This window comes from Neopelma chrysocephalum, unplaced genomic scaffold (genome assembly GCF_003984885.1).
Source record: "Neopelma chrysocephalum unplaced genomic scaffold, ASM398488v2 Primary Assembly neopelma1_23, whole genome shotgun sequence".
NCBI lineage: Eukaryota > Metazoa > Chordata > Aves > Passeriformes > Pipridae > Neopelma > Neopelma chrysocephalum.
In genome coordinates, this window is record NW_020897691.1 from 18,125,571 (window position 1) to 18,148,490 (window position 22,920).

General features: G+C 39.1%; 1 protein-coding gene across 11 annotated transcripts in view; it reads left to right on the forward strand.

Moving 5' to 3' along the window:
• The window catches only part of TIAM2 (T cell lymphoma invasion and metastasis 2), a 195,245-nt gene that overhangs the window by 148,506 nt on the left and 23,819 nt on the right, over positions 1-22,920 (forward strand). For 10 of the 11 annotated variants that reach the window (XM_027688776.1, XM_027688771.1, XM_027688752.1 and 7 more), the window contains one exon: positions 14,004-14,107. In XM_027688776.1, coding sequence (XP_027544577.1) covers positions 14,004-14,107 — 104 coding nt within the window. Of the gene's footprint in view, positions 1-14,003; positions 14,108-16,204; positions 16,346-22,920 lie in introns of those variants that run through there. The other variant, XM_027688833.1, reaches the window with a different exon arrangement.

The window sequence follows — 22,920 nt, forward strand, 5'->3', positions numbered from 1 at the left end:
ACCACTTAAGAGAAGAGAGAAAGTCAGGAGGATGTAACACTAAGCTGGTCTCTAGCCTCAGACAGTTGGGGGCTGTACCTGGAGCACTGGCTCAGACCACTCTGCTTATTGCTGTTTGCCTGTAGTTTTTCAGAAACATCTTTAATGTAGTGTTAAAAGCCTTTTGCAAACAAAAGTAAAACTAAAACTTAACTGAAAAGCATTTCTAAAATAACTTCTACTTTTAGTTCTGCCAAGTCAGGTCCTGTTTGTCTAGCTGCTGTTTCAACGTTTAAATTCTCTTCATCATGCGGTAGGGCACATACTTCATTGTGCTTCATGTGAGCGTAATCAAAGAAATCTGTTTTTATGCTTTCACAAGAAATTCTTTTGAGCTCACAAAAGATGAATATTGTTTCTTAGCTTCCCGAATCCCAAGGACATTCGCAATCCTGTTAGATATGGGCCCTGATCTGTGTTAGTTGTGCAGGTCTGCATACATTGTTGCCTTTTGCCTACTGAATCTAATACCAACTATCTGATGGTTTTCTGTGGTGTGAGGCAACATATTAGTACCTCTCTTTAACGTAGATACGTAGTTGTCTATGCAACATGACTGCTTATCTGCCTGAAGTTAGATGACTCTACTGGGTTTTCTTTTTTTAGTTATTAGCCAATTCAGCAGGAAGCCACATAGATGTGATAGAACATACTCATAAGAGCAAGGTTAAGAGGTGAGGTGTGTGTTGACAGTAGTCTTGGACAACTGTGGTAGGTTGGCTCCTGCTCCAGCTGTTTGTGTGCTGTTAACACAAGTGTCTTTGTCCTGCCCTCTTGTTAATCACTGGGAAAAGACTAAATCTGGCCTGTGACAATACATGGGACTGTAGCAGTGTAGAGGTTAATTCAGAGAAAGCAATTGTCTCTTCAGAAGCTGAATCCACAGAAGCTGAATCCACATTGCCTATGCATGTTTTGCAATACAAATGTTTCCCAAGAGTGGTGGTTTAATGAACTCTTGCTGCTGCTAAACTGTCCTGTTGGCTTTCTGCTAGATGTGTGTACTGCAAATTAAAAGACTGCTTATGCTATAAAATGGGACAGTCTTAAATGCTCTTCGGTGTTCTTTTCTACTGACAGAGCATTCTGTTCTACTTTGCTAAATGCTGCTATGATTTAATCCCTGTGAAGTCAGCAGGTCAAATTGTTTTTCTTTTCCTGGTGTAAACTCCATTAAACTCTGTATAGCTGCATCTTCTGGCTCAGTGAGATGTAGACATAAATCATCACATTGCCCTTCCTACTGAATTCTGTAGAGTAACAATATGGATAGCAAAAAGATTTATTGATTGTGATAGAGTTAGAGACATCCACATATAGACTAATACCTTAGGCATGATTTGAAACACATCAAACAGTGGATGTTCTGTGTTTCACAGAGGAAAGGTAGGTTGAGTAATTATAAAAACTGCCTAAGCTAGCCACACATTCTTGCTAAACTATTAAGTAACTCTTTTTTCCCCTTTTTTTTTTCTGTTTTCATTAATATGAATCTGAGATGGAGACGAAAATGTACCACTAGGGTGGTACATTTGAAACCTGGGCAAGTCTAGCTCCATTAGCTTTCCAACTCTTCTCAGTGCAAATGACCTCTGACAGTGGCCAAAGCCATCACACATGAACAATCCTGCAGTAGCAGCAAAAATGGGGAGAGAGACCACTGACATGGTCAGTCCTGCATGTCTAGCAGTAGCAACCTGGAAGACATAATAGCAGCAGTCGGTTGTAGCCTTTGCTGACTTTTAAAGAGGATGGTGGTGACCTAACATGGGTTCTGCTGTGTCTTTGTCCTTTGTACTGCAGCCACACATCTCCAGTTGCTGAACTGGAATAGAAGGGTGGTGCACTAGCTATGGCTAACACTGGCCTCCAGTGAGACTGTATGCAAGAAGGCATTTGTTAGGAAACAAATGCATTTAGTTAAAAATTGGAGAAGCTAGTGTGAATTGTTAATCTTAAAACTGAAAAGCCTAAACAGCTGTCTGACTGGCAGATACTTAGACAGAGAAAGTTTAGAATGTTAAATAACCTTGTAAAAACATACAGCTGAGATGCAGGGGCTAATTTGGCATTGCTACAGAAGTACAGGCAGCTATTTCCTATTATGTTGCTAATTTGTATCTCCTATTGATTCCTGAATTAGCCAGTGAGTCAAATTACTTTGCCTCACTATGAGCAGTTGATGGACAAAGGAACTTCCAAAGAATCTAAAGGACTCTGCTCCAGCTTCAAAATGGATGTTTCTGTAGATATCTGGGGGGGGGGGGGAAAAAAAAAAAAAAAAAAAAAAAGAGAAGTATAAAGCAGCCTACAGAAAGTCAAATTTGCACATGTAGGTGGCTGACTGGAGCTAAGCTACTGTTCTGCATGTGGCTCAACATGTCCTAAACAAGCTCTACGATACAAGAATATTTGCATGAACATACTGGCTTTTTCTTAAAATTATAGAATGTTTGAAGAAGAAGTGTCAGTTTCCTCCATGAAGGGTGAGAACAGTGGATAAAGATTTGTCCTGCTTGAGCATTTCAGATCCTAGCCTGAAATATGAGTTTCTCTTTGTCTAGGCAGTATCACATATGCAAAAAGAAGCAGCCTAGTTGTTTGGACATTAGGAAGCAGGTAAAGCACCTTCTTATATTTCACGGTTTGCTCCCTGAAGTCAAAACATATGGATGAGAGAGGCCATGAAGGGAACATTCTTGTCTGGTCTGTAATTGCATGTTTTGTTTGGTAACAATTAGTCTTGTTAGTGACAGGCATCTAGTAATTCTGTTTAAGAATCCTATCTAGGAAGTCTGATGTTATGACAGCTGTATGCTAATTTTCTTTCCAGATTTAAAAGCTTGAACAAATTCCTGAATGAGTTTCTAGCTATGCCAAAGAGTCACTTTTTACAGCCTTGAAGATAAGCTGAGAACATACTTTCCAGCCAGTCCCAAAATACATTACAAAACACCCAGAACACCAACAAGTGATAAAAGCCAAAATATCTTGCAGAGATTTAATAATTTCTGAATCACTGAATTTAGTTAATGTTGTGTTTCTCTAACGTGTTTAGTTTTCTAGAAACTGAAGTTACTCGTACTAGTAGGCTCTAGTCATATTAATTTAGCAATGAGAATTTGAGCTAGTTGTTATCTGAAGTTAGCTGAAAGCCTTTCAGAAGAACTTGAAAATTTCCTAAGCAAAAAGAGGAAGGGTTTTTTTGAAGTGATAATAAATTTAGTGTTTAAGTATCTTTTTAACAATTGATTAAAGCAGCATGAAAGCTGTAAACCCCTGTACAGTTAACCACAGATAATTTTGAATTTACTCCGGTGTTGGAGTGTGACTGCTTAAGTACTAATATTTGCCTGTGAGTACCAACTGTGGGGAAAAAAATGGACTGGCACTGTGCAATAGTTTAAAATGTACATAAATTCCATTAATTGATCTAACATGAACATTCATTTAAATCTGGAAAACTTAACTGGAGATTAATAAGAATCTGCACTTGGGGTCTATTGTACCTCAGTCTCTTGCCCAGATTCACAGAAAACCTCAATGAAGATAAAAAATGAATCAAATTGCTTTGGCTTTCAGCTTGAAGTGGTAGAGGATATGGTCTGTTTCAATGGATGTTTCTTATCTGTAGCTGCAACCTACCCACATTCCTTTAGACCTGTTTTCTTAGTGCAGAAGTTGTCTGGAGAGTTTTTGGTCTAAAAACCATAAATCTCCTCATGAATAAGCCCTGTGTGTAGCAGTCATTTTTCTTATGTTGAGGCTTGTAGGATATGAGTCCAAAAATTGATTTGTTTGTTTATTTATTTGCTACTATGACATACAAAAGAAATAGATGAATAGCTTGCCCACTTTTCGTAGGTGGAAATTAAGCTCTCCGTGTGTCACTTGAGCTGGATCACTCCTGTGTTATGCACCCTGAATTTTTCTTCAGCTGATGTATCACCAAATTTCTAATCATCCTTCTCTGGCAAAAGAGAGTTTGAAGGAAAAAAACTGCTTTTCTATGAAGGCCTTGAAGAACTCTATGCTTCCAAACACCTCCTGATGTTTCCTGACCTGGGCCTTCATGATGGAAACCCTGGAGCAGCTCCAGTGTCCTCCTGTATCACAGCTTTACTAAATCCTACCTAGCTGTATGCCCACACTTCTTCTAGACACTCCTCACTCTTACTAGCAATTTCTCCAGTGCAAATGGCCATTGTGAGTCAGTTAATGAATCTTCCATGGAATCTTCTATTGCTTTTCTTCTTCCTTACCACAGTTAATGTGCTTTTTGCAATCTAGACAGAAATCTAAAAGGCTGTAGAAATAGTGTGGGCTCTGTCCTAAATGCCAGCTGCTGGATGCCCTTTCCATGCTGATCCTGGGGATAACATGAGCCAAAGAATTGAAAGGTCTTATCCTTATAAGCAAGACATATGAGTTATTCATAGCTGAACTAGTGAACCCAGAACCCTTCATATCTCTGGTGAAACTTGGATGCCTTCTTTAACAGAGACTGTGAAAATGTCTCTTGAAAGTCATTCAATAAATTCCTTTGGATCAACTGTTACTTTTTGAAAACTCTTTCTTGTCTTTCAGAAAGGAAAAGGCTACAGAAGGAAATGCTTACAGACCTATTTTTTCTACTTCATTACAAAAGAGTAAATATACTGTTGAAAACCTGAAATATATTTGGTTGTATTGAACCAAAAGAAATAAGCACATGTGTATGTGCTACCTACCAGGTTGAACTGTTCAACTGAAGCTATGAGTGCTCCAAGGGAGCATTTTTAGAGCTCACTACACTGATAATTCACTCCTCCAGGCAATGCTGGAATGGTTCACCTACCACTCCCTGTTTTTCAGTAAGTCTAAAGGCATTAAGACCACCAAAGCTTTGTTCCTTTCTGAGAGTTGGCTCAGACTTTGGTATTGTTTGCACCAGGGATTTTGGAAATATTTGTTATCTTCTCTTGGAAGTTTACTTTTGTCTTAGTAGTAATATTGGCTAGAAAAATATGTGAACTGTAAGCTTATGATAATTAACTGATCAGTCTGGAGAATTTGCACAACAATGAAAAATGCAGCTTTCCATACACCTGCCTTAACTTTATTACCCAAATGTAATATCTCATTTCCAGCTAAATCATGCAGCCATGTTATAGAAACTCTCTGTAATGGGGAGAGGGAGAATATCTACATGCTGAAGATCGGCTGTGTTGTATTTTACTGGCAATTTCTAGAACATTTGGGAATTAGTGAAAATATTGAATACATCTTTTCCTAGTGGACAGCCTGGACCTCTTACAATTCTTATAATTGTTGATCCTACTTTTTTTTCAAGTGAAAATTCATATTAGTATTCCAGAAATGATGCCCACTTTATTGCCATTTTGCCACATCTTTCTGAAATCATTGGACAATACTAGTGTTTAAAAATGGTGTCAGTTGCTCTGATCTGAGATCAGGGTATCAGTCTTCTACAGACTGGACCAAGCCCATCATAACTGTTTGAAGTAATGTGTGTGTGTTGCCATATCTGAAACATTTAACTACTGCACATTAAAAACTGCAGCAGAGAGAACAGGAAGTGAGAGCCCTGTTTCCCTTTCAAGTGCCAGAGAACTACAAATAAGAAAAAGGTCAGTTTGTGGCAGTGTAACCACTGGAGTTCTTAATGAATATCTGAGACAGAGTCAGCAGCTGGAGTGTAGGACAACTGTCAGGGCTCATCACCCACATGCACTTGTGATATAAATATTCTCTTAGTAATAAACATTCATTGTGTGAATCTTTATATACTAGTTATTATGAAACTTAAAGTATTACTAGTGCTTTACTGAACAGACAGAGACTTCTGGCCATTTTTACCCATGCAGCTGTATTTAGGCACCTGTGTAATATTTGTGCAACGCTGGTGATAGACAAACCTAGCATCCTAGGGAAGGGATTTCGAGGCTTGGCATGTCCAATCCTCTGCTAGTTAAGGCTTTGGACAACTCTATTGATACATTTATCCTATTCAATTTTAAAATAGGATGGACTGTTTGCATTCTTTGTGCCCAGGTAAGCCTGTTGCAGAATTTTGTTCATGTAATGATTGAAAGCCAGTCTTCTAATTGTCACCTTAGACATATTCCTGGCCAGTGTTATAATTGATCAGTATCTGCTGCCCCTGACCATTGCTTAAGTAAGCTCTAGCTCACAAGTACCTGTTGTTTACCCCTTTTTCACACTTCCATGCTTTTCTTCTCTCGTGTTTCCAACTCATGAGTCATAGATTATAGAAGGAATTGTTCTTACTGATCCCTGAAAACTTGTTCTGTGTGATTTCATTCTAGAACTGCAGCTTTATCTTCAAGGTCATCCTGCATTTCCTTTATACGTCTCCAGTCATGCTCTTAATTAATGCTGTATAATAACTTCAGATGATTAGAGTATTTAATTGGAGTACTTCCTATTGTACTTTATTTGCTGAGACAAATAATGAAAATATAAAGTAAAATTTGTCCCCAAAGTCACCTTGGACAGAATCTACAATCTAATTTACCAGGCCTAGAAGTTCATTCAGACCCATCTATTGTTATCTTACTTGATAGCCAGTTTTGCCTTGTTTTAATTCCTATCCTTTTCATTTTGGCTGAAAATTTCCCTTGGGATATTATAAAGGTTTCTTGTTTCTTCTTTTTTTTTTTTTTAGACAAAGTTTCCAGAAAGTTGGATTTGTCCTATGTTCTTTGTCTTTAAAAGCATCTTTTATCTAAGGCTGATGGCAGATTAGTTTGACACAGTCGTCTTACCCATACTGTATGTACATGATATTCCATTTATCTCCACATTTTTAATTTTCTTTCCTTGAATTGATTGTGAAAGCTTTAAGTTACATGGATTATAGATCTGTAGTTTCCAATGTTAGATTGCCCTAACATTCTCATTCCTTCTTTAAACATAGCTGTATAGCCTCATCCTCTTTTCCCCATCATCAGTTGAATAATTTATTAAAATCCACGTTCTTGAGTTTGAATTTTATATGCCAGGTTTTATATGTTGAGAGCTAAAGAAAGTTTAGTTCTCTCCTGAGCTGCGTGAGTGCAAGTTGGCTTGCACCCACCTCAGACATGGACAATTTAGTCATTAATTGCTGTTCTGCCTTACTCACCCCTGTTGATTACAGACAGATTTTAGCCTGATTCAGCTAAGTCCTATGGGATGAGCTTTACCGTGACCCTTGGAGTCTGAATGTTTTTGTTGTAGTCAATGTTTGGTGATGTGATTAAGTGGAGCAGGTGAAGTCAGGGATACTAGGAAAGACTCACTGCTACTAGCTGTTAATCAATCATCTTACCTTAGCTGAGACACACCTGGGTGCAGTTTCCTCACTTGAATCTGACAAAACATGTGACTTCATCTACCTCTCCCTCTCTCTCCTACCACCGACGATAGTTATCAAGTCATGCACAGAACTGCAGCACCCAAGGGAATGGGCTGAAGTTGTGTCAGGGGAGGTTTAGGTTGGATATTAGAAAAAGGTTCTTCACCCAGGGGGTGGTTGGGTGTTGGAACAGGCTCCCCAGGGAAGTGGTCACAGCACCAAGCCTGACAGAGTTCAAGAAGCATTTGGATGATACTCTCAGGCACATGGTGTGACTCTTGGGGATGGTCCTGTGCAGGGCCAGGAGTTGGACTCAATTATCCTTGTGGGTCCCTTCCAACCCAGCATATTCTGTGATTCTGTGAAAATGATGCCCTGCAGTGATCTAAGTTTCTCTTGGAGTGAGAGACTGAGTACATTTAAATTTTCTGTGTTGTCTTCTCCTGTGAGAGGTAGAAGGAATATTTGGTTCAATTTATCACTGTCATTAGAGTGGCAAGTAGAAACACACCCTCTTGCCATAGTTTGATAAAAGGAGTGGTTACACTACCTACTCAGTGCTTGACATTTGATAGCACTTGACATGCTTGTGATGGTTATTTGTCATTTTTTAAATCGGTGAGAGAAGTCTGAAACAGAGCAAATTCTGATGCATTATGAAAAGAGAATTATAAAAGAAACAGGATCCTTGCTTCCTACTCTCTCCTCATGATGAATCTGCCTTTGCAGTGAGCAGCTAAACTGGTAAGAACATTGCTAACTAGAAAGTATTTAAGGCTTCTTCATTAGTTAAACAGAAAAGAGAGATAAGTGACATTTGCATTTGTTGATGGCTTCTTTATGGTAAGTGAATTGCCGGATGGTCCATGTTGATGTTTTCTGCTTGATTTCCTTTGGTTTCTTGGCTGAGATTGCAGCACAGATTATTATTGTCTCACACATCTGCTAGAGGATGCATTTCCATTGTACCTTACTGCTCACAAACACATGAATAACTTCCATATTCACCACTTGTACGTGTATCGCTGCATCAACATGGAAAGAGGCATTCCCGTAGGCGTACAGAACTCTTGGATATTTCTAACCGACTGTCCCATCTGTGTGCTCTGTGCCTACTTTTAGTTGAATGATGAGCAGCGAGGAGCATGACTTAGGAAGTACTCTTTCTTTCAGTTTTTGGTGGTTACATTATAACTTGTGTTGAATGATTGTGAGTCATGCTATTACATGAGTAACAGCATTCTTTGGTGATACTCTTGGTAGCTAAAGGTGCTGAGCGGGTTCTTAGTACTTGCTGGTTCATTGCTAGAAACCAAGAAAAAAGTTTAATATGCATTTCATGCAATGTAGTTAAGCTTTTCACATGATGGCTTCTTCCTCCTCTGCTTCTCTGGAAATTCTAGCATTTGTCTGAGGTTGCTACTTTTCTTATTTTGAACAGGTGGATTGTTTTGGGTTTGTGTGGCAGGTTTCTGGTAGCAGGGGGCTACAGAGATGGCTTCTCTGAGAAACTTCTAGAAGCTTCCCCTGTGTCTAATGGAGCCAGTGCCAGCTGGCTCCAATAAGGGACAACACTGGCCAAGGCTGAGCCCATCAGCAACAGTAGCTCCTCTGGGTTAACATATTTAAGAAGGGGAAAAAAATCCTGCATGATTGCAGCTGGACAGAGGAGTGAGAATGTGTGAGAGAAACAACTCTGCAGACATCAAGGTCAGTGAAGAAGGAAGGGAAGAAAGTACTCCAGGTGTTGAAGCAGACCCTGCAGCCCATAGTGAAGACGATGGTGAGGCAGGCTGTTCCCCTGTAACCCATGGAGGTCCAAGTTGGAGCAGAGATCCACCTGCAGCCTGTGGGGAGGACTCCATGCCAGAGCAGGTAGATGCCTGAAGGAGGCTGTGGCCCCATGGAAAGCCCACACTGGAGCAGATTTGCTGGCAGCACTTGTGACCTCATGGGGGACCCACCCTGGAGCAGTTTGTTCCTGAAGGACTTCACGCTATGGGAGGGACCCATGCTGGAGCAGTTTGTGAAGAACTGCAGCCCTTGGGAAGGGGTCATGCTGGAGAAGTTCATGGAGGACTGTCTCCTGTGGGATGACCCAACATTGGAGCATGGGAAGAGTGTGGAGTCCTTCCCATGAGGAGAAAGAAGTGGCAGAAATGACAATGCGTGATGAACTGACCACAACCCCCATTCCCTGTCCCCATGCTGCTCAGGATGGGGAGAGAGAGAAAACTAGTAGTAAAGTTAAGCCTGGGAAGAAGGGAGGGATGGGGAGAAGGTGTTTTTAAGGACTGGTTTTATTTCTCATTATCCTACTCCAATTCGATTAATACATTAAAGTAATTTTCTCAAGTCAAATCTGTTTTGCCCATGACTGCTGAGTGATCTCTCCCTGTCCTTATCTCAACTCAGGAGCCTTTCATTATATTTCTTTCCCCTACCCAGATAAAGAGGGGGGTGATAGAGCAGCTTTGGTGAGCACCTGGTGTCCAGCCAGAGTCAAACCACCACACTGACTTGGTATTTTAGCATCTGGAGACACTCCTGTTTGCTAGACCAGAAGAAAGAATCTGCCTAAGAGGTTCCTGTATCTACCAGAAGTGGTAGACATTTTAATTCACCAAACATGTATGTGTGTGTGTGTGTAAATGGGACAGAGAGGTGTACTGCAGCAGAGAAAAAAATATGTTAAAAAATTTAAACCATGTTTTGTTTAACTCATCATTATCAGTCCCATTTTTCTTCCAGACAGGTTTATCACAAGTATGTCATTAGAATAAATCAAATGTACTACTGTAATGAAACTGCATGGGCACATTTAGTCACAATATACTCACCATTTACTGTACTGGAAAGCCTCTCAAGCAATGTTTCCAGCAAAGTAGTCCATGGTTGCTATAAGTAGACAGACATGTAATTTTGCCCATTTTTATAGCATTTGCTGTTGTGACATCAAAGATAATCTGTGGCACTTTTTTAAAATAATAATTTAAAAAAAAAAAGCCAGGAAGTGCTGATTTGACCTTGAATTTGGATGATTTTTAGGAATATGTATCTCCTTGCATACTTTTGCGTGCTCATTCCCGGCAAAGATCCAGAATGTTATATAGTGGAACAAATTTGTGCTTGCATGATAACATTTTTCTTAATTCTGTGGATATTCTCTACAGTTTTGTTGCCAGTTTTACCTGAAAGAATACTGGTTACCCAGCCTCTAAGATAACAGTTTCATATTACTATTGGTGAACATCTTTAATAATACGAATTCCATTGTATAGTTAAATCCAAATTTGAATGTTTAAAGAAAATACATTTTGTAGGGATTAGCTTTCTTACTCCCTTCCACTTAGTACTAGAAGTAGAAAGAATTTAAATATTAAACTTGTCTCTGTGATTATGTCCTTAGGCTTTGCATTTGAAATTACTCATTCTCTAAGGTAATACTAATATTTTAGTATTTCCCCCTTGATATTTTTTTTTTAGCTATGCAGCTATGATGATGCTTCTGTGTGCTTTGGGAGTGGTTTGTAGGAGCAGATCCAAATGAAGTCTCCTTCCACTGCAAAAGAAGGAAGAAGAGACAGGATATGGATACTAAACTGAACAACAAGCCATACATCCTTCCTTCCTTCCTTCCTTCCCTCCCCCTGTTAGTTCTGCATACAATGTGCAGCAGGATGTCTTTTTTCACCTTGGATCCTTTCCGTGTAACTTTTTTAGCTTTTGCTATTTAAAATAACATTTACTGTTGGTTCCCCATCATCAGTAACTCATTCTGCCAACAGCAAATGCTATAAAAATGGGCAAGATTATATAGACCTACATCTGCCAGTCCTATAGATTACAAACCAAAAACAAAGATGAGGGTGAAGGGAGGAATAGACAGGTCATCTGGATAAAGCAATACAATATTCTGTTTGCCTACTTTAGCTGGTGTTATCCTAATTTCTTCTGTTTATGTTGTCTGATGATCATTTTACCCTATTTTACTCTTCCCACATTTATGCTTTCTCCTGATTGCTCACGTATGTTAATTTTACTGCTTTGTAAAGGACAAATGTATTTAATGGTCACTTTGTAAAATCGGGGAAAGGACATAGGGGTTTTTTTTTATTAGCTAGCTACCTGAGATCAAACTCTAGATCCTTTATGCCACAGTAAAATCTATCTCAGGTGCATGTTGCTTGGAGGTATGGGGGAGAAGGGCATTAAAACCCACAAGGCAAATAAAAAGAGCACAACTGGGAAACAGCAGGAAAAAATATCCTTTGCATCACCTTACCCTCAAGAAAATGTTACTTAAGAGTCACTTTAAGTTTTAGGGGTTGTCTTACCTTTTGCATACCCAGGAGCTGACAGTGGTGGAGGTCAGTAGGCATTCATGTGTACTCATATACGGAAGAGAGACTCAAAATTACTTTAAAAGTCCAGAGGGAAGGAGAAAATTATTCAGGCTTGGTGAAGGAAGAGAGGTAAAAGCATAATAAAATAAACAGACAAGGCAGACTCCATGTTAAGGTTTTAAAGACAGTGGATGGTTGTTTGGTGGGGTTGTGTAAAATGCGTTTTTTCTGCAAAAGTGGTAACTCTTGGGGTATGGCATATTATATAGGGTCTGAAATATCAGCAGCCACACATGACTCCAGGAGGAAAAGGTAAAAGAATTCCCTCAAAAAAAGAGTTTGAGGGAAGAAAAGCCATGAGGCATTGGTTCTGCAAAGATAGGGAAATGAGAGAGTAGTCAAGTCTTTGGCATCTGGGTGGAAAGTGTCAGTCTTGATATTGAGCTTGACCTGGGCACCTTAATAACATATGGAAAAACAAAGTATCAAGATGACATCATGCTGAGTTATTTGCATGTCTTTCCCTGACTTTCCTTTGGAGTCTGTCTGCCATGCTTTGTCTTCCCAGGAAATCTCTTCATGGGCTGTAAGCTGCTCTTTTGGGCCTAAAATTTCCATTTCCCTCCCTTCTTCAATCCATGTTGGTCAATTCTTGCTGAGAGGAGCTGGTCCTGCTCTGCATGGACAGGACAACAGCAACACCCAGGCAGACAGATTGTTGTCCTTCACAATTTCTTTATTGCTAACTGTCATGATTTTACTGCAAGATGGGTGGTATTTGTTTTAATTACCATCCTAGTTGCTGGTGTCAGTAATTAAATGAGAATCTTAACTTTCACTTAAAAATAAATCTCCAGCATTTGTAGCTGTTGAGAAAGAGTTTGAAAATGTGGTAATGTGGTGTGCATTATACTCTAGAAGGGACCCCTGGTGGCCTAGTGGTTAGCATGCGGCACTCTCACCGCTGCGACCCAGGTTCGATTCCCAGTCCCCCGGGCAGATGGAGCTCGTTAGCCCTGTGAGGCCATCCATCTATGAGAAGGTCACTTTAAACAAACCTACGTCCTGAGGACCTCACTGCCATTGTCCAAGCTCGCTTGGCCCCAGCAGATGAACCTTAGGATTAAAGGGTGGGCTCAGTTCAGCGCATGCTGTGTCTCACCTAAAAAATCCATTGCGCAGGCTTGAAAGGTAAAAACACCTTTCCCAAAATCTTTATTCACGAAGACTGGCCATTATTATTATTATTATACTCTAGAGGCTTAAAGGCCAGGAAACAAAACAGCAAATTCTAAACCCCCATTATTTTATTGCTATTTTATCACCTTAGGTTGCTTGAAATCCTCTTTTTTTTTTTTTGGTGGCTCCTTTATGATTTTCAACTACATGGACTGGTAGTACTGCAGAAAAAAATTTCCACTTCTAAGAATTTTAATTTGAATTGCCATGTAAACATCTCTGCAGCTTTTAAGCAGCCAATTGAGGAAACATAAAGAGAAAGAACATAATTTTGATATGAATTTTCACCATGGTTGGATAGATTTTGAGTTAAACATAAATGTAATTGAAAGGTACAGTTTGTCAGTAAGTAGAGCCAGGCAGTGCTGCCTCTGGCTTTTACATTGTGCCAGCTGCTATGTAGATGGACTCCAAACTTAGTAAAGTTGCTAAACTATTGGTAAGAAGAAGTATTCTGAATTGTGGTCTTTGTTCCAGGGCAAAATTATCTTTTCTTCTTAAAGCTTTAAGGGATTCAGGACTAAGTTGTGTTGTCTCAAACAATGGTGTGCTCATCCAAGGAGAACTGGGAAGTGCATTTAATTATCTTCGCTGGTTCTCTCAGCACAGACTGTGCTGATTATAGATAGTGCTGCCTTCAAAGCAGCTGTTAGCAAGAGTGTTAGGTTCACTTTGGTAGATCAGATATGCACATTGCTTCAGGCAGTCTCGGATGTCCAGCTGCTGTTTGGAAAGCAGAGTTTCCAGGCATAGTTGTTCCTTGCTTTGGCCTCTTCTGCGAATTTGTGTTCCTTCTGGATGTGGCATTTATTGCCATGGTCTAGTTGACATGGTAGTGTTAGGTCATAGGTTGGATTTGATGGTCTCAGAGGTCTTTTCCAACCTTATTGATTCCGTGATTCTCTTCCCCTATTGTAATTCTACTAGACACTGAAAATATTTGCAGATAAGAGCAAATACTTGTCCTGTTCCTGTCCTATAACCCTCTAACTTATTTATTTGTTTTCTTTCAAATGCAGATTTTAGTAATGTGCCTGATGTCACATCCAGTTTGAAAAGGAGCAGTACTGATGGCACTCTGGACCAAGTGCCACACAGGGAGAAGACTGATCCACCTTTCAGGGTAAGAACATGTTGGACATAACATGTGACAGGGGAAAATGGCAAACAGGTAGAGAATTATCAGATTTATCTTTCTGTGTTCCTTGAACCCTGTTTCTTCAGAGAACGCTAAAGCTGTTACAGCTTTCTAATTGATTCAGTTTGGTTTGTGTTTTCTTTTTGCTGATAATTCCAGGGCTTGCTGTTAAGATTGTATTGACCACAGCAATTCTCATTTAATGTCAGTAATTTTAAACTGGACTGCAGACTTGGAGAGGTGCAGTGTTTGAGAGTGAGTGATTCCCACACACTAATTTGGAGAACCTTTGTGTGTCTGCAGTTACTGTTTGACTTCAGCTGAAGTAATGGATGCTCAAACCTTCTCTCTGTCAGGACTTTGGAGGTTGAAGCAGGAAAGCACCAAGTTAGTGTCTACCTTCAAATGCACTGGACTAGGAAGAGCAATTTTTCGTTCATTTTGCTCTGAGTAAGCAAATTGCAACCTGTGCCCAGCTCAAGTGCGTATTGTTTTGAACCTCCCAACAGCTAGCGTGGGTAGTGTTTTCACGTTGGTGGCTGTGATTTTACCAGGCACTACCATTTTGACAACAGAATGGGTTTTTTTTAAATTCTTTTGATGAGTTGATTGTATCTCCAAGCAAAGTTGTGATAACACTTGTGTTACACTCTTGCATAACAGGAATGGAGTTAGAGTTTTTATCGTTCTGGAATATATTACTGTCTTGTACAACATACTGGTTGTATGAAAAATTGGTGGAGATGAGGCAGAATGTAAAAACTCCTAAGACTGGAACAGGGAACATATATTGTGCCTCTAACCATACATACTGAGAGGAGCTATTCATCTCTTACTTTTTGAATTACTTTGTAACCTACTTCAGTCCAATATAGGTGACTTTATGCCATTTCTCTAGAGAATAAGGAGAAGCCTGGTGACTGTGGGTCTTCAGCCCATCTCCTGCTGCACAAGGGGATTCCCACAGAGATGGTCTATATCCTGTATAACACATTGCTTATGCTTCCCAAAAGCCTTTGCAACCACACAAGAATAAACTGTCCCTCATGCACTGTGTGGAAATATATGGCTGACCTATCCTGTTGGAGGGGAGTAGATTCTGGGGCATCAGCTTTGCTTTAGCAGAAGAACAAAGCCAATCCTGATCGTCTGTGTCGAATACACCAGATACCAGAAAATGAGAGAGAATTGAGGAGGACTTAAATACACAGAGAACAATTTATGTGCACTAAAATTGTTGCTCTGAATGCACTAAATTTGCTTCGATGATTTGAATTACATGCTGCAATTAAAGGTCAAAGAAAGAGGAGAAAACAGTCTATTCCCTACTCTCTCTCCAGCATCAAATCTGTCAACATCCAGCAGTTATTATGCTTTTTAATGATTTGCTGAAATAACTGCCCATGCTGTATTGCAGTTCACTTCTTGGGTTGACATGTGGGTCTGCTAGTGTAATTCTAAAAACTACCTGAGGCTGTCCTAGTTTTGTAGGTACAAGGGGGGAAAACAGTCTGGCAATCAGAGGCAGTCTGACTTGGACTGCAGCTGTAAAGGAGTCTGTGACAGCTCTACAATTTGTGCAAATGGTTTGTAATTGATTGCTGTCTTTCTGTTGGAGGGTGCCTATTACTGTCAGAGCTTTTTGTCCTACCCTTTTGATTTCTCCAGTAGATGTAGAATTAAAAAAACCCCAAACCTAACAATAAGTTTAGGTGGCTTATTTTGTATGTGCTTTTGTGATTGTGTGTAAAAGGAATTAAAATTATTTCTATTTTCATAGCTGTGATTTGGGACTGCTCACCAGATGCACAATAGCTATTGCTAATAAAAGCTAGTTTGGGGAAATTGTGCAGCCTCGAAAACCATAGCATCTGGATTTGGGTTTCTGTTTTTTTTTTTCCTTTGCCTTCTGTTTCCTGCATATGCTGACTTGACCTCCCACGCCTGCAGGACAGCAGTAGTGCAGACACCTCAGCAGTAGGCAAGTAGGCGATGTTACAGAAGTATGGGGGAGAGGAGATCTGTAAGCACAGCTCTATGGAGGAGACGTTGCTGATGCTGAGAGGTTCTGAGCACAGCCTGGAACAACAGGCAGTTTGGGATTATTTCAGGGAGACACAGCTAGAGATGCTCACTTTCCAGTTGACAGCAATTGTAGATGTAATTGTTTGGCTCTGAGGGGCAGGCTCCTTTGAAGTTTGGTTGATTTTTGTCCTATAACATGTAAGTAAATAAAAAAATAGTCTTAAAGCTTTGAATTTAATGGTTGCATGTCTGATTTCTAGATTTTGTGTTTCTCATTTTAAGCATTTTTGTTTCTTTGTTTTTCACTATTTTCTTCATCTCATATCAAGCTAAGGTTAGGCATTATCTTAACTGAAAGTACAATAAGGCATTTCAGAAGTGCCTTGTAATCTCAAAGAAATAAATGTTTTGCTGCATGTGTACTTCATTCAAACATGCGTCCGTTCAGTCATTCATTCATTGATCTTTTTTTTTTGTAGTCTGAGAAATAAATGTATTTAGGATAGCTATATGTTTGTCTTTCATCTGAGAGCTAAGAAGTTAATTAAGAGGGCAAGAGAGGATCACATAATTCCAGAAATAGAAGCTGTTCCTTAAGTTATAAAATATTATTAAAAACACATGGACATCGATAACCGTCCCTTCCAGATGCTCATTAGTTCTGACAGCTCTGTATTCTCTGGGATACCCCATTTATACTTTAATACCTTTAACCTTATTTTCTATTTTATTTAACAAAGATAGGTATTATAACTCTAACACATTCTGTTGCAGTGTAAACTGTGTTAAAATATTGTTTCTGTGGCAGCAGCATCTCATCCTTGCTATTGTTCTTCAGTATGTAGGCGTATTGTTGACAGAAGAATAGGTGACCTCAGAAAATTGAGAATTGAGTATGCCTGTCAGTGTAATTAAATTTAGTGGTGTTTAATCATTTTGAGAACTAATTGTCTGTGCTCCTAGTGCTCAGTTAAATCCTGGTATGTTGACAGTTGCCAAGAATCAAGCTCTCTGTACATCAAAGTAGCACAAAGTCAAATAAATGAAAAATGCAACTTTCCCTTCAGCTACTCATGATTTCTAATTGGCTGTGTTGACTAGAAATGTTTTCTCCAGCCCACAGTTTATTTTAAGATGAAGTTTAGTAGTCTGTTACTAACTTGCTTATCTTTACTTTGTATTTTCAGTGTATTAAAAATGTGCTTTTATGAAAGATAAACATAGCTAAAATGTGAAATTTTACTATATAAGTAGTTATTATTCTAAGGTCTATTGAATGAGTGCTGTGATCTGACTTCCAGTTGTCCTGAATCTTTTGAGTATCACCAGAGAGAGGTATTTCTGAAATCATATGAAATATCTATAGACAGAAAGAAGCAACTTCATATAAATGCATGTGTGACAAGGGGTAGATGTATTTTCACTTTAAATATTTTATAGGTCATATGAAAAAAAGGTCATAAGAAAAAACCTTAAAGTATACTCTACAAATATTTCACATAACTTCATTATACTACCAGCTGTATCTTAGAGGTCTTTAAGAAACTCAAGAAACTCAGTAAAATTAGCTAGTCTGATGCTTTGTAATCATGATAAAAATAATCAGTGAATGCAGTTTTATGGTAGCATCTTCAAAAATTAACATTGCAGATGCGTAAGTGGAAGCAAGTGTCATGAGAAACCTTGAGTGTTAACAATAATTTGCTTTCTAAAGAATGGCCAACTAGTTTGATTTTGCAATGCTTTTGAAGTGGTGCTGTATTTCTTTCAAACAATGAAGTAAAATTGATCCCAGGAATAAGCTGGGTATAGAAACTTATGGAAATTGCCTTTGCTGTTGCCTCTTAAAATAGTCACTTTACTCTCAGAATGGATTATTGATCATACGCCAGTGTGTGTGTATGAAAACAAGTCTATCCGTAACATCTCTTAATAAAAAATAAAACTCTATACACTGCAGAGACAGAAAGTGAACTTTTTTCCCCTTTGGGAATACCATTCTTAATGCAATGAACAGAAGTTAAAATTCCTGAACACCTTTCCCTAGCTTGAGCTTATTCAGATTATTTCAATTTAATCACTCTCCTCTCCTGTTTGACAACTGTGTTCACTTTCTCTTCACCTGGTAAGGAAATAAGGATTCATGACAAGTCTGATCAGCAGAGTTCATGGCACCTTTGGCAAACACAAATCTGCATCTACTGCAGGATGGAGCATTTTCATCAAAGCTTTCAGCTTTTCATAGGGATGAGGTGCAGGTCAATATAATGGCCCTACTTGAAATGTCCATATTTATAGATATAGGGGAAAAAAAAGAAGGTAGAAAAAAACATATGCTTGTGTGTTTCAGAAGTCTGATTTTTGGATCTTTGAGTTTCCTATGTCAAATCATCCTTCCAATGCTTTTGAAACTTGTGTATTCTGTTTATTGTGATGCCAGTTGTGGACATTCCTGCATTTGCCAGACAGGAGCATTTGCCAGTGCAGTGAGAAGTACATGTTTTCATGAAGTCTGCGTGCCTTGGACCATGGTGAGAAATCTGGTTTTTTGGTCTCCCTGCACGCAGTGCCGCTTCTCATGACAAGGAGCCCATGTGCAAATGTGCCTGACTTGGCAACTCTTGAGGGTTTTTTTCAAGCCCTTCCAATCTAAAGTATATGTGCAATTGAGAAGCTCACTTGCATGTCTGATGGTGCCCAAGAGGTGTGAATCCAGAGCAAGAGACTGGGTCAGAAAGCAAACCCATCTCCCGAGTTCTACATCAGTCAGATACCTCAACAAGCTTCCCAAAACAGAGCTTTCAATAGATGCAAAATACATGTGTCGTGGTCTATAGAAAGAAATCCCTCTGTTACCTATTAGCTGATTTCACACAGATATTTCTGTAACGAAAATCAGCAAGTATTGTAAAGAGTTTGATGCATTTTGTGATTTTGGCCTCTTGTACATACAGCATAGCAAAGTACTGGAGAGATGGTTTTCATAAGTTGAAGTAATTAATATTTTGTCTTCAAACTGTCTAAAACTGATTTCAAAACCCCTTCATTAGCAGCAACACTACATCCATCGACTTCTTATGCAGATAGAATAATTTAAGGGCAGAAGTCCTAAGATATAATATACATTCAGGCCTAGGTTCAAAGCTGGATGAAAGACTGTGTATCCCATTGCTGGTCTGTCTAAATGCTGAATTGTTAAAGGTTTGATTTTGGGGAGAGGAAGGGGGCAACTGTGACAGTTGTCATGGAATGGTAGGGTTAGAAAGTAGTTAGTAATTATTACACATACAGTGCAATCCCAACAGAAAATTTATACAATTGTTCAGTTTTCGTGGATGATTTGAATGGTATTTTACCTTTCAGAGGAATGCAAGTGGATACTAGGAATGATTTATTCCTCTGATTTATTACCTAGAAAACATGATATGGTGTAAACTGTAGCAGATGTGCTGTTGAGTAGTTCAAGGCACCCTTATTCAAAACACACCCAACAGTCTTTTACTGGCACTGTCGGTAAATGTAATCCTATATATTATCTGAATTATATATTTTATATAATATTTATTATATATGTTGTGGCTCATTTATTTATTTTGATCTGGTGATGACACTCTCACTCTCAGAAATGAGTTTGGGATCGTCAGTCTGAGTGCATGTATATAAACAGTGGATAATTGTCTTTTAGTGTGTAGATGTCAAGAAATGTTTATTCTTTCCCACCAAAGTTAACCAGTTTCCTAGTATGACTTTTCAGTGAGAAGTTAAAGATTTAACAAAATATACTGAATTAGAAGGAAGATTTGCAATTATATGGTGCATAAAACATAAAACTTGACAAGTATAATTTGTGTTTTGATTACATTTGGAATGGTGTGGTTATGTATGTATGTCTACATGTGTCTGCTAGATTTCAGAGCTGTATTTCTCTCCATTTGGTATAAGTGGCATCATTCTTGCTAGCCAGTTAGTGAACCCTACCCCCAGAATATCCCTTAAGAAACATTAGCATTGAAATAAAACAATGGGAAACTAAAAAAACAAAACAAAACAAAACAAAAAACCCCCAAACCAACCAACTAGCCAAACAAACCAAAACACAAAAAAAACCCCAACCACCCAACCAAAAAAAACCTAAAAAAAGTGTACGTGGAGTAATTTTGTTAAGCAGATTGTAAAAATTAAAATTCTTGGAAAGTGAATGTTATTACTAATCAAGTAAACACCAACTGTTTAGCTACATTGAAAGAAAGCCCAGCAGAAATGACCAGAAGCTCAACAGAGCCCCAAATCTATGTCTTGCATGGAGGCAATTCCAGTTAAACATGATAGCTTCTCATTAGCTCCATTTTGCATTGCCCAGGCAGTTCCCACTTGCACAGCATGTCATTAATTGTGGGAGAACTGCCTGCCTGAAGGTTATTCAGCATCCATAGGACATGGAGGATCTTTCCTTTATTTTAATCGTGAGAACTTCTCTTTAGCAGTTGATGAGATCCAAAAGCTTGGGGAGTAGTCTGCAATTAACATCCTTTTTTTTGTTCTTTGTTGGAGAAGGATTAACAACATGGTACTCTCAAAATCATGTATAGCCTCTGCAATCCAAGTGTCATTTTCTTCCAGATGTGACATGGATTTAGGGAATCTTAGAGCTAACATGGGAAAATAGCAAGTTTCTCAGCAGTGGTTTCCTTGATTCATTTGTGCCTGGAGGGGACAGTTCTGCATCAAAAGCGTGACAGAAGCCTGTGGGGAGCTCTGCTAATTATTGTACTTCCCTTGCAGATAGCCCAGCTTGTGGTGAGCCAAACCAGAGTTGCTGGGTCCAGCAGTGTGGAGCTGCCGCCAGACCCCTGCTGTCTTCATGTGCCTTTTGAGAAGGGTATCAGTGATATGAGTGAAACTGTAGCCTGTTAGAAGTCCATAATAATTTTTCTAATTAATCTGAGTTTCAGTATATTAATCTATCACTCAGAGGAGGCACCAGAACTGATGGACTATAGGTTACCGAAAACTTGCTGTAAGCCTACCAGTGAGTGCTACTGCCCAGTCCTGGTTTTCACTTTGTTGCATTAATCCTGCAGTTCTGCATCCCTATGGGTGTCCCAAAATACAAATATAGGAGTTGCCTGTCTTGGCTAACAGAGTCGAGGAGCTTCAAGACCATAAAGTATGGAAGGTACTATATCTAATATGAACTTGTAACCAGACATCAGGTCAAGGTGTAGATAGAGACCTGCATGCACAGTTACTCGTAGGGAAGCACAAGAACAGCAGGAAAGAAGACCAAATGGAGACTGTGCAGTTCTTGCATGCAGAGCTGTGACCTTGTGGTACTCTGTTTTGTGCTATTACATTCAGACACATGGGTCTAGGAGAGAGCTGGTATTTGTTGTCTTTCCTCTGACTGAAGGAAACGTCCTCTCAAAAGTATTGACACAGTTTTTGGTGTAAAACATGCAGATGGTTTTGATCAGGAAAAGAAATTGTGTTGTGTTGATGCTTGCAAATTAAGGAAGCCAGTGGGAGATGACTTATAATGCAGCTTTTCTTTGTAGTCGTCTGGGAAAAATCCATAAGGCTTACCTGCAGGTGAAAAGGGAATCATATGACAACAGTCCTGAATCATTACAACAGGATATGGTTAGCAGTGGCTCTCGAGATGCCTGTGACTTCATTGATGAAGGGCAGGAAGCTGCCTGGGAGTCCACCACCCTGGGCCTCCAAAAGCAGCCCCGGTCACCTGCAGTGCAGGATATGACGGCAGCATTTCACTTTGCAATGAAAGGCAGAGATATCTAATCACACTTCTGACACACAGGGAACTGGGTATCCTCTCTGCCAGCTGCAGAATATTTGGAGAGTTTTTTTAAATTTAATCAAGATACTGTTCAGTTACAGTGCTGACAGTAACATATGTGTTTTTTCCTTGCAATGCAAAAGCATTTAAGCCCATTTTTAATGCATACCGAGGTATGTGATGTATCCAGCAGTTACACATAGGACACAAAGTCACTTTAAAGTTGCAGAAAGTTTCGATAAAGGATTTCAGACAAATACTGCATCCTGGGTACCATCATACACTTTGATGAAGCTTTGATTCCTATTTTGATCTGTCAGGAATATGTAATGATAAAGGTAGACCTGAAATGCCAAAACTGAAAAAAATCTGCCACCTGCAAAATCCAAGATAACAAAAAGATACCTGAAAGGATGGAAGAGGGAGGAGAATTATAAAAAACTAAGGGGTCAGTTGAGCCAGATGCACAGGGAGATTCCACCAGATTTTCATGTTTCATTACCTGTTGCCTCTTTACTTGTTAACATACTGTGGGCAGACATAGACATCCTCTCACATGATATTTATTTCCTTCTGTGACAGCAGAATCCTTTTGTAGTAGCTAAACAAAGCCTTGCGAAAACCAGGGGAGAGGTTGTTGTGGAGTTCAGAGAATCTATATTTGTCTTTACAGGGGAGTTATTGCATCTTTTAACATTTGAAATGCAATATGCTGGCCACTAACAAGAACAGATACTAGTTGCCTTCTCTGCCTCCAAAGGTTGCACACTACAAAACTGTATTGTGAAACATGAGTGCAACTGCAAAGATAATGTTGCCATAGTTTCTAATTCAACACTTGAGAAAAGTTTTTGCATTCAGCATGAAACACTTTGGGTGAGAATGTTACAAACAATATTTGAGATGCTTAAAATTAGAAATTAAAAAGAATTAATTTTAAACATTTGGAATGCTAACTAATACTTTTCAGCACTGG